Source organism: Talpa occidentalis, unplaced genomic scaffold (genome assembly GCF_014898055.3).
Source record: "Talpa occidentalis isolate TD23 unplaced genomic scaffold, MPIMG_talOcc4v2.1 talOcc4.13, whole genome shotgun sequence".
NCBI classification, from domain to species: Eukaryota; Metazoa; Chordata; class Mammalia; order Eulipotyphla; family Talpidae; genus Talpa; species Talpa occidentalis.
Window position 1 is genome coordinate 67061054 of NW_023601322.1, and position 12101 is coordinate 67073154.

A 12101-nucleotide genomic window follows, 5' to 3' on the forward strand; every position below is an offset into this window, starting at 1 on the left:
TGTGTGTGTGTGTTTATATTGGAATAATATTCAGCAATCAAAAAAGATAAACTCATGCCATTCACAGCAATGTGGGTGGAGTGAGAAGAAATTATGCTCAGTGAAATAAGCCAGAGGGAAAAAGAAAAATATCGGATGGTTTCACTTAGAGCAGGAATATAGGGGAACGAAATAAGACATAAATGTAAAAAAGTAATAACAGTACGAAGCACAACAAAACAAAAACAGACAATTATAAATCAGAGACATCCTGCAGGGGAGGAGGGAGCACAGGGGACTGAGGTGAGCGTGCATGGTTGCATTGGTGAAGGAAACTATGGGGACTACACCTGAGGGGGATGGGGGGAGCAAATATTGTTTAAAAATGAACCATGATGTAAAAAATAAAATAATTTAAAAAATAAAATAAATCTTTTTTTTTAAAGAGGCATGTATTTATTTGTTTGTTTGTTTGTTTGTTTGTTTATTATACATGCACTGGGTATAGTCAGAAGCTAGGGAGGGTGAGAGAATTCACCAGAGCCAGAGCGGGGAGCAGAGCAGTCAGAAGGACCGAAGTACACTGCTGGGGGGAGCAGCGGGCAGCAGGAGAGGTCTGAGCGCCATGCGGGACCCTCCTCCGGTGGCCAGGGAGCAGCCGGGGATCGAACCGGCGCCGCAGAGGCCGCGGGCAGCTTTGCAACCCAGCGCTCAACCGCTGCGCCACCGGGGAGGCCCTAAAATCTTTAGAAAAAAAAAAAGCTCCAACTTTTGGAGCTTTTTCTTTTGGTCACACCAACAGCTATTGAATTTCCATTTCTGTTTTACTGGAGCCTATTTTTGGGCTTCTCTGGCCAGTTCTTTTTCTAAATTATAAATTGGGGAAATACCCTTTTGGCGCTTCACAGAGGTTTGGCTGTACTGGTTCCTTTAAGAGCAGTGTTCTTTGGAGAAATATCAAGGTGATTTCCCTTAACTTCCAGACAGTCAACTTAGTATGTTCTGGAATTGTAATCATAGCTAAAGTAGCAGGTAAATGTATAGTATCCAGAAATTTCTGAACACAAAGGCCTATTTTTGATTTTGTTTCCACTGGAAGAAGCTTCATTGCTTCCATAACATTATAAAGTTATGTGCTACTCCAAAAGCATGTCTACTATTAGTGTAAACGTTGGCAGTCTTGTCTTTGGCTAGAGTACAGGCCCATGTGAGTGTGTACAATTCACCTTGTTGGGCTGTAGTAGCCAAAGGCAAAGGAGCAGCTTCAGTTACATCAAAGGGTGTTGATATTGCATATCAATATTTACAATATTTACCATTTACCTTTCAATTATGGATGTTAGTATTACCTAAAGGATATTCTTACAGATCATCATGAAGGCTCAGGGGGTGATCCATCAGTTCCATTAGTCATAAAGAACTTAGTCATTTAACATCAGAGAAAAGAATTGCTGGTTAAGATAATTATAGCAAGAAATAGTTACATGGGCAACAGCAAAATGTTTTCGTAGGTGGTAAGGAAACTGAAATGTTGAGTGCTAATTCAGGAGGACTTCTGTTTCATGAAGTACAAACAATGGTTAAGAGGGAATTCACAACTATCTTCTCAGTGGCCTGAACCACTGTGAGGCAAGAATGGTATCCTCATGCCACAGAGCCCATTTGTTGACTATAATACCATATGATTTAATGGTGATCCTTGTGCTTCTGAGTGATTATCCCAATAGCATTTCCTTCTTTTTCACATGGAAAATGGAAAGGAGAATCTTATAATTAGGGTGTCCAAGGGCAGATAACTTTATTATACTCTTCTTTAAAGTCATGTCCTTCTCATGTTGTTCTCACAGAATTTGATCAGGGTTATTGTTTTTTAATAAGGCATATGGAGGTTTTGACATAAGACCAAATTTGGAATCAATTTTAGGCCTTAATCAGCCAATCTTAAAAACCTCTAATCAGTTAGGTAGTCTTGGGTTTGGAAACTTAAAATACCTTGATGTCTGTTTGGGTCTAAATGTAATCCTGTGCTAATATTAGAGGACTTAAATATTGAACCTGGGTTTGAACAAACTACAACTTCTGTTTGGTCCCTTGTGTCCCTTAAAGGCTAAATCCTTTAGCAAGTGGATGCCATCTTCCTGCCAAGAGGCTATGGAGGGAGACCAAAGAAGCAATAACTATGAATTTCTATAAAACCCTGAGGCTTACTCTCCAGGTAAATTATCTTGCTTCACAGGTTAAGACAAATAATTATTGACCAACTTGGCCAACTGGAATGTTAAAATACATACCCATAAGTCAGTTACAGTGAGCAATTTATTTTCACTTGGGATAGGTAATAGTAATATATATGAGGACTATGCACACCTGAATGCTGAGAAATGACAATGTTGTTTATTCCTTTTTTAAATTTTTGTTTATTTTATATATTTTTACATCATTTTTCATTTTTGCACAATGTATGCATTTTCATCTTGGTTATAGTCCCCATACAATTCCCACCCCCTTGTTTTGATCCTATTCCCTTCTTCCTGCCCCATAGTGTGTCTCTGTTTTATAGTTGCTTGTTGATTTTTATTTTCACTTTATTATTATTAGTCTTTTTCCTGGTCCCTTATTTAGATTTTCTAAATTCCTGCTATGAGTGAGACCATCCGGTATTTTTCTTTTTCTTTCTGGCTTATTTTGCTGAGCATGATCCCTTCCAGCGCCATCCATGTTGCTGTAAATTGCATGTGTTTATCTTTTTTGAATGCTGAGTAATATTCCATGGTGTATATGTACCACATCTTCTTGATCCAGTCATCTATTTTTGGGCATTTGGGTTGTTTCCAAAGCTTAGCTGTTATAAACAGTGCTGCTATAAACATAGGGGTGCAGGTGCTCTTTGGAATTGATGTTTCTGTGTCCTTTGGGTAAATACCTAAGAGTGGAATTGCTGGATCATAGGGAAGCTCTATGTTTAGTAGGTCCAGAAATCTCCACACAGCTCTCCATAGTGGTTGGACCAGTTTACACTCCCACCAACAGTGCAGGAGAGTTCCTTTTTCTCCACATCCTCGCCAACATTTGTTGTTGCTATTTTTTTTTTAATATGTGCCATTCTCACTGGAGTAAGATGGTATCTCATGGTAGTTTTGATTTGCATTTCCCTGATTACAAGTGATGTTGAACATTTTTTAATATGCCTGTTGGCCATTTACTTTTCCTCTTCAGAGAAGTTTCTTTTTAGCTCTTCTGCCCATTTTTTCACTGGATTATTTTCTTTGTTGTTGTTGAGTCTCATCAGCTCTTTGCAGATTTTTGTGATTAGTCCTTTATCATTAGTGTTGTGTGCAAAAATGTTCTCCCAGTTGGTGGGGTTTCTCTTTGTTTTTATTACTGTCTCTTTTGCTGTGCAGAAGCTCTTTAATTTGATGTAGTCCCAGCTGTTTATCTTTGCCTTCACTATCACTGCTTTGGGTGATGTGTCTGTAAAGATGTCTTTGATGTGCATATCACGTAGTGTTTTGCCTATATTTCCTTCTATGTATTTTATGGTTTCAGGTCTTATGTCTAGTTCTTTAATCCATTTTGAGTTGATTTTTGTGTATGGTGTGAGGTAGTGGTCAAGCTTCATTCTTTTGCATGTAGCGACCCAGTTTTCCCAGCACCATTTATTGAACAAACTTTCTTTGCTCCAATGCATAGTCTTTGCTCCTTTGTCAAAGATTAGTTGACCATAAATCTGTGGGTTTATTTCTGGATTTTCTATTTGATTCCATTGGTCTGTGTGTCTGTTCTTGTTCCAATACCATACAGTTTTGATGATTATGGCTTTGTAGTATAGTTTCAAGTCTGGGAGTGTGATGCCTCCATTCCCTTCTTTTTTTTTTTTCAGGGGAGCTTTGGCTATTTGGTGTTTTTTGTGATTCCATATGAATTTCATCAATAATTGTTCTATTTCTTTGAAGAATGACATTGAAATTTTTTTTTTCTGTCTCAAGGTTGTTTTAGCTATTCTGGGCCCATTGGGTTTTCTTTTTCTTTCTTTTTAAAGATTTATTGATTGATTGATTTATACATACAAACACTGGGTACAGTCAGAAGAGCGGGAGGGTGATAGTATTCACCAGAGCCAGAGTGGGGAGCAGAGCAGGCAGAAGGACCTAAGTACACTGCTGAGGGGAGCAGCGGGCGGCAGGAGGGTTCTGCAAGCCATGCGGGACCCTCCTCCGGTGGCCGGGGAGCAGCCGGGGATCGAACCGGTGCTGCAGAGGCTGCGGGCAGCTTCACAACCCAGTGCTCAATCGCTGCGCCACCAGGGTGGCCCGACATTGAAATTTTGATTGGAATAGCATTGAATCTGTATATTGCTTTTGGTAGGATGGCCATTTTAATAATGTTTATTCTTCCAATCCATGAGCAGGGGATGTCTTTCCATTTCTTTGTGTCTTCTTCTATTTCTTTTAACAGTGCTTTATATTTTTCTTTGTATAGGTCCTTTACCTCTTTTGTTAGATTTATTCCCAAGTATTTGATTTTTTTGTTTCGATAATAAAAGGGATGGTTTTTTGATTTCTTCTTCTTCAGATTTATTGTTTGTGTATAGGAAGGCTACTGACTTTTGCATGTTGATTTTGTATCCTGCCACTTTACTGAACTGATTGATGAGTTGAATTAGTTTTTCTGTGGAGTTTTTGGGGTTCTGTATGTATATTATCATATCATCTGCAAATAGTGGTAGTTTGACTTCTTCTTTTCCTATTTGGATTCCTTGTATGTCTTTCTCTTGTCTTATTGCTCTGGCTAGGACTTCCAGTATTATATTGAAAAGCAGTGGTGAGAGTGGACATCCTTGTCTTGTTCCAGATCTTAATAGAAATGCTTTCAGCTTTTCACCATTGAGAATGATACTGGCTGTTGGCTTGTCATATATGGTCTTTATGAAGTTGAGGTATGTTCCTTGTATCCCAAGAATTTCAAGGGCTTTTATCATGAATGGGAGGCACCCATTTTATGACAAAACAAACAACTCCTAACAAAATGGGTGTAGAAGAAGCATATCAACATAAAGGCCAAATCAAATATACACCATTAAGGACAGTATACTTAGTGGTGAAAAACTGAAAACTTTTCCTTTAAGATCAGGAGCAAGATGGGCCTCCCCTGGTGGCACAGGCAGTTAAGTGTCCCGCTGTGAAGCTGTCAGCAGCCTGCAGCCCCAGTTCCATCCCGGCTGGCGAGGTTCCTACATGGTGAGGCAGACTTCTCCTGTCTCGCCCACTGCTCCCCTCAGCAGTGTATTTTGTCAGTCTGCCTGTTTTGTTCCCCGCTCTATCTCTGGTGAATCCTCTCACACTCCCGCACATCTGGCCTATACCCTGGTTCTTGTATAAATAAATAAATCTTTAAAAAAAAAATCAGGAACAAGGTAAGGATGCCCACTTGTTTCATTTATTAGAGGTATTAGCTAAAACAGCCAAGAAGAAGAAATATAAAGAATACAGTTTGGAAAGAGTCTACTAAACTACTTGAAACAATAAATAAATAAGGTGAATTAGCAGGCTGCAACATTATTAAACAAAAATCTGTTGCATTCTTGCATGAAAATGAGTGAGGAAAAAAAATGAAGAAAGCAGTCCCATTTATAATCATCAAAACCAAGTGAATACCTAGGAATAAATTTAAGAGGTGAGGAGTTATGTAACAAAAATTAAAATATTAAATATTATAGAGCAATGTAGAGGTGGAAACAACCTGTGTTCATGGAGAGGAGGAATATAGCATTAATATAGCCATAATGACAATTTAACCAAAAGTGATTATACATTTAATATAATCCCCATTTAAATTCCAATTGTACTATTCAAGGAAGTGAAACAAAAAATACTTAAATGCGTGTATTATCATAAAAGATCCTGTATAGCTGAAGCAATCTTGAAGAAGAAAAATGGAAGCATTATTTTTACCTGCTTCTAAGTTATACATCAACAATAATCACAACAGTGGAACTGGAAATAAAAAAAGACACATAAATTAATGTCACAGAATAAAAAGCCCAAAAACCCATAGATATGTTGCACCTAATTTGTAATAAAGGAACTGTGATCTTTAATGAAGAACCGTGAGTCCATTCAACAAACGGTGTTTGGAAAAGTGGTTGAACACAAAAGAATGAGACTATATCACTCTAACTTCACATACAAAAATAAGTTCAAAATGGATTAGACTTACCTGTAAGACCTGAAGTCATAAAACATATAGAAGAAAGCATAGGTGCTGTGTTCCATGACATCAATGATAAATAATTGAACTACATTAAATTGAAAAGTTTTACACACAAAAAAGAAAATACTAGCAGATTAAAAACACAGCCTACTGAATAACAAATATTTTACATGTAACACAACTGTTATGAGTAAATATGTTATCCGAGAACTTAACTAACTTAATTTAAAAAATAAGCTCAGGACCTCCCCTGGTGGCACAGTGGTTGAGTGCTGGGCCGCAAAGCTGCCCGCAGCCTCTGCAGTGCCGGTTCGATCCCTGGCCACAGGCTAGGGTCCCACATGGCGCGCAGACCTCTCCTGCCGCCCACTGTTCCCCTCAGCAGTGTACTTCTTCAGTCTGCCTGTTCTCTTCCCTGCTCTGGTGAATTCTCTCACCCTCCTGCGCTTCTGACTGTACCCAGTGCTTGTATAAATAAATAAATAAATCTTAAAAAGAAAAATAAGCTCAATTTTAAAATGGGCAGAAACTCTGAAAAGATACTTTTCCAATGAGGAGATACAGATGACTGAGACATATATTATAAAAACTTGTTCATCACTAATGATAAGGAAGAAGCAACAAAACCATAACAAGATATCATTCATACCTGTGAGAGTGGCATACATTCTCATGTGGAGAAAAAGGAACTCATACACTGTTGGTGGAAATGTAAATTGGTATAGCCACTTTGGGTGCTCTGAACCTTTTTCTAAAATCTAAAAACAGGTATATGATCCAGCAAAATCCCAGTTCTGGGTATTTATCCAAAGAATTTTAAGCCATCAATTCTGAAAAATTATATGCTCCACAATGTTTATTGTGGCATTATTTACAATAGCTAAGGTGTGGGAGCAACCTAAGTGTCTACTGAGTGAATTCAATGAAGAAGATGTGGTATATACACACAATGGAATGCTATTCAGTTATAGGGAAAGATGAAATTTTGCCATTTGCAGCAAAATGGAAGGAACTTGTGGGGAACAAAGTTAGCTGAAAAGATAAAGACAAATATCAGATGATTTCACATGTATGGGTAATAGAAGAAAAACAAAGTAGATGAGCAAAATAAAATAAATTAGTGGACTTTGATCAAACAGATTTTACCTAGGTGAAGATTCTAGGGGATGGTAAGATGGTGGAAGTGTGTATGGTGGATGATGGTGTGCATTTTGTTCTGGCATTTTTGTTTTGGTTTCTCTCTATAAAAAAGTGTCAACTGAGGAACAACACAATGAAACTAAAAATGTTCTTGTTTTTCATCTTAAATTTGCAAATTAGGTAGCACAAACTCAAGATATTGTCCAAGGGAAGGAGAGGATTGCAAAAACTAGCATTGGTTATAAATTGAATTTTTAAAGTTCACTGACTTTTATTCAACATGGTCTTGATTACAGTAGAGAGAAGAAAGAGGAAAACATTTTATTTATACTGTTCTTGAAGAAGGCTGTATCTATCTGGAAACTGTTTCTTGCCTGTCAGTAAATAGCTTGCTTAAAAGTTCAGTAGCACAGAGTCTCAGATGCAACATGAGGTCAGTTCAATTGATACAAACATCTTTTCACAGTGGGATCTATTTTATAGAACCTGGCTGCACACCTCCCCCCCCCCCACCCCAGCTCCAACTGATTGCCTAGGTTGCTGAGCACCTGTTTACCTTAGCGATGGAACACTCACATGGTTCTTAGTGGTCAGTTCTGACCCACATAGCACTACCACTTGGACACATAGCTGTAGAGCTCAGCACAGCCATGGAGGCCCTTCTCTCTGTCCTGGTGTCCACTTGCTACCTGATCCTCGAGTACTTGGAGCGGGGCACTCTGCTGGTTTCTGAGAGCTTGATATATGGGGTTTTTGCTGTGATGATGGTGATGATAATAACAAGACAACATATTTTAAGAAGTTGAAGGCACTAAGCAAAATGTGTTCTGCCTCTGATGAATTCTATGGGCAGTGAATTGAGAAATTCAGCCCATTAATGTCAAGTCTGAAACATGCTGTGACCATCCCTGCATCCTCTGTGGAAATCATTGATGCCCTCCAGGCACTCTACCCACATTACAAACTTTGTGTTCGTCAGCAGTGAAAAAACCTAGGCAGGTCATCATTTCAGAACAATGTCTACTTTCTGGAAAAAGCATAGACGAGCCAGCCTCCTAACCTTTCTGAAGTCAGTGTTGAAAATTCATTTCAAAATCATCAGAGGAGAGTGGAGAACAACTTCAGAAGAAAGAAACAGCTTTGAATGAAACAGCTTTGAATGAAAATGCATTTTCCATAAAGGCCACTACTGCTCAACCAAGAAATTTCTAGAAGGAAGCAGAGAGTACTGGAAAAGGGGGAGAGAGGTTGGAGCTCTCACACACATGGATGGAGCAGGTCCTGAAAGATAAATTCAGCCCATTAATGTCAAGTCTGAAACATGCTGTGACCATCCCTTTGTCCTCTGTGGAAATCTTGTGGATGATGGGACCTTGGAAGTCAAGCAAGAAAGGGAAGCCTACAAGGGCAGTTATTTCTTATCTTGGTCAAAGGTTGATCTGAAGGGTATGGATGATGCAGGATTCAGTGTGTCTCTTCAAAGTTCTGAAAAGGAAAGTAAAAAAAATAGTTGTGAGAAGAAAAACAAATAGCTGAAGAGCTTACAGGACCTATAACAAGTCTCCAAATTGAGGAAGCATCTTTGCAGCATGAAAATTTACATCTTGAAAGTGAGATTCAGCAACTTACCTCATAGTCTGCCTGATATATATGACAACATGTCATGCAACTTAAGAGAAAATTATTTAAGGAGGAAAAGCATTGCTTAGAAATGGAGAATACATTTTATGAATCATGTGAAAATAATGAACTCCACAGGTCAGTTTTGCAATCTCTACAAGAAGATAGCCTTAGGTAAGGTTAAACAATAGGAGAGAACCACTTGTTACCAACAAAAAGAGATCCTCTTCCAAGAGAAAGGATCCCAAGAGATATAACAGCTGCGTCCACTGAGAGCTGAACTTGAGGAACTGAGAAACAATAATCACAACAGGTAAATTTTGGCCAATGTCCAGTCCCAGTGCCAGCCTTTCCCAAGGAGTTCTTTTGCTCCCTTTGCTCTTCCCACAGCTCACATAGGCTATGGAATGTCAGGGGATCCCATGGGACATTAGCTCCTCCAAGAGGGAGGAGGGTCATTCTGTAAGGGCCCAGTCTGGGGTTACCTGCAGGTTTGACTCAGTTTCCTGACAACCAGGCCTTGAGTACCCACAACCATGGCAGCACAACATACAACCCACATTGTGAATATAAGGCCTCCTTTTTTAAGATTTATTTATGTATAGAAGAACTGGGGTGTAGGCAGAGGTGCAGGGGGTGAGAGGATTCACCAGAGAGAGTGGGGAGTATAACAGGTGGATCCACTGAAATACACTGCTGAGTGGAGCAGTGGGCGAGACAGGAGAGGTCTGCTGCTGCCATATGTGGGTTAGCTCCCTGTCTAGGGTGATATCAACTATCAGCGGTGATATCAGCTATTAGTGGTGATGGCTGATAGAGTGAGAGCACTGAGACTTAACCCCTACACCGCCAGGGAACCCCTTTTATAGGTTTTTTGAGATGGAAATGTAAAAATAGAGATGCAAGTTTTAAAAGCATTTTAAAATAAGTAAATGAAAATAAAATACTATGTGCATGTAATTTGTATCTAGAGAAAAGATTCCTCTGTTATACAGAGATGGAGAGTTGCCTGACATATCAGCAAGAAGCATTATCCAAATGCACATGAAGAACTGAGCCATGGGCAGTTTTCTAATCTGACCTCAGAGGGGGCTCCCAGTTCTAACAATAGGGGAGCTGTCCCCCTTGGTCCTGGAGGGAGGAAGGGGAAGAGGTGTCATATGAACTCAATGAGGACCTGTTACAGGAATTGGAAAAACTGTCCTCATTCCCTGTCCACTGCCCTCCCACTTATTGCTGAAACCATGGGCACCACACAGGTGGCCTGGATAGTGTAGACTAGGCAAGTCAGTCTCTGAAATGAAGTAGGGGAAAAAAAGGCCCAGGAGAATTGGAGAATAACCCCATACTGAGTCTATTTGTCCTGAAGTATATGTATTTTATTTGGTAAATGTGGTGTTTTGAGGGTGTCTACAGTGCTACTCTGGGTGTCTGGAGTGCAGCAATGGAACCAACCCATGAGGCCCGTGGACTTCAGGTGACAAAGGAACTGTGGTTATAATAATTGCAAACAATTTCCATAGGGTGATGGGTAACGGGTAATAGGATGAAAGAGTAAGAAGGGTTAACCAGGAAGGTCATAGGGCAGTATGTTCAAGGCAGGGAAAAGTTTGAGGCCTGAGAATTAGGCCTCTGGGGCAGGGGAAATGGGCAGGGATGACAAAGGGGAAGTGAGGAGGACCTCTCGTCAATGCAGTATGGTGACACCAGGGGAGGGTATGGGCCTGGAAGGATAGGGTTGGTAGCTAGGGACATGCTGTGATGTGTATTCTACATATACCTTTGCGTCTGTGGAGGGAGTGGGGTGAGGGAGAAAGGGACAGGATTTTGTGAGGGGTTCACATGGGTCTGCATAAGAGCATTGGGGACTGGCATTGAGGTGGTGGTCACAGAGGTGAAGGATGACAGATCAGGGCTGTGATTGGGGCATTGGGAATCAAAGAAGACAAATGGAGAACCACTCTTAGAGCATTTCTAATAACCCTAGTTATTGTTGGCAGGACTTTCAGTAAACTTTAGTAAAATATCTGCAGGGGAACCCTGAATAAAATTCTGCAATGTGGAGATGTAATGCACCCAGTGAAAAAACATGCTATTCTAAAGAACAGAGTATGGAGTAAGTATGTTCGTTTGGATTTACATGTGATTTCAACCTTAACTGAAGACACTCATGATCAGGTGATCTCACCTCTCAGGTGCTCCCATAACATAAATTCCAAGGTTGGGTATGGGAGTGATTTGAGTACAGGGTGAGGGTTCCCAAGTGTGATGCCCTGATATGGTGCCCTGATATGATGCCCTGATATGTGATGCCCTGATATGCCCAGTTAAGCTGATATGGTGCTACTCATGGGATGCCAAGATGATTAATAAGTTTACTTCAGCAGGTGCGCCACCAGTAGTGCCCGCAAGCCAGGCATACACCTGCATAGCTGTTACCATACCCACGCTCAACTATCCAGCAGCAAGCTGTGTTGGGGTGGGAAGTCCGCAAGGGTTCTTGGGTGGAGGTGGCCCCTGAAATGAATACCAAAGGATGATTAGGGATTACCTATATATAGGGATTACCTATATTGCTTTTCAGAATTTAAGGAGCATATGAATCATTTGTAGATCTTGTCACAAAGCTGGTTTTAATTTATCATATCGTAGGGAAACTGAGATCCCACACTCTCTCTGTTGATGTCCATGCTAGGGCCAGAAGTGGAATAGCAACTGTCTTCAGATGATTGTAGGAACAGAGTGGCAAAGTAGAAGGGGGCAGGGTCATTTATGGCCATGATATAACCCAGGTTAAGGTAGGAACGCAAAACCTGGTCTGGATGAAGGAGGATGTTTGTACAATTAGCATTCCAGAGGACTGAGGTGGGCGGGGGGAGAAGGGGATGTCTGTGAGGCACGCAGTTATGCTGTTCCCGATTATCCACTCATATAGCTCTATCTACCATGAACAAATATTGTCCCAAGGACACTTGCCATTTTTAGAGAACTACAGACTTGCTTTCATCACTCTTTACCTCCAGACTGCTATTTTTGGGGAGCCCCGGGTCCACTTGTTTCAACCCAAACACCTGTGGATATCTTCTTACCTGTACTATCCCTTATTTTGTACATCCAATCCATCTTGCAGTCCATAGATCATTCCTTCAAAC

The 12101-nt window shown here is 40.3% G+C and overlaps 1 protein-coding gene across 1 annotated transcript in view; it reads right to left on the reverse strand.

The window, feature by feature from the left end:
- Window positions 1-8779: 8779 nt before the first annotated feature.
- LOC119243366 (protocadherin beta-6-like) overlaps window positions 8780-12101 on the reverse strand; it is a 64704-nt gene continuing 61382 nt past the window's right edge. Inside the window, 1 exon segment of the mRNA XM_037509121.2 lies at window positions 8780-8814. Coding sequence (XP_037365018.1) covers window positions 8794-8814 — 21 coding nt within the window. The 3' untranslated portion in view covers window positions 8780-8793.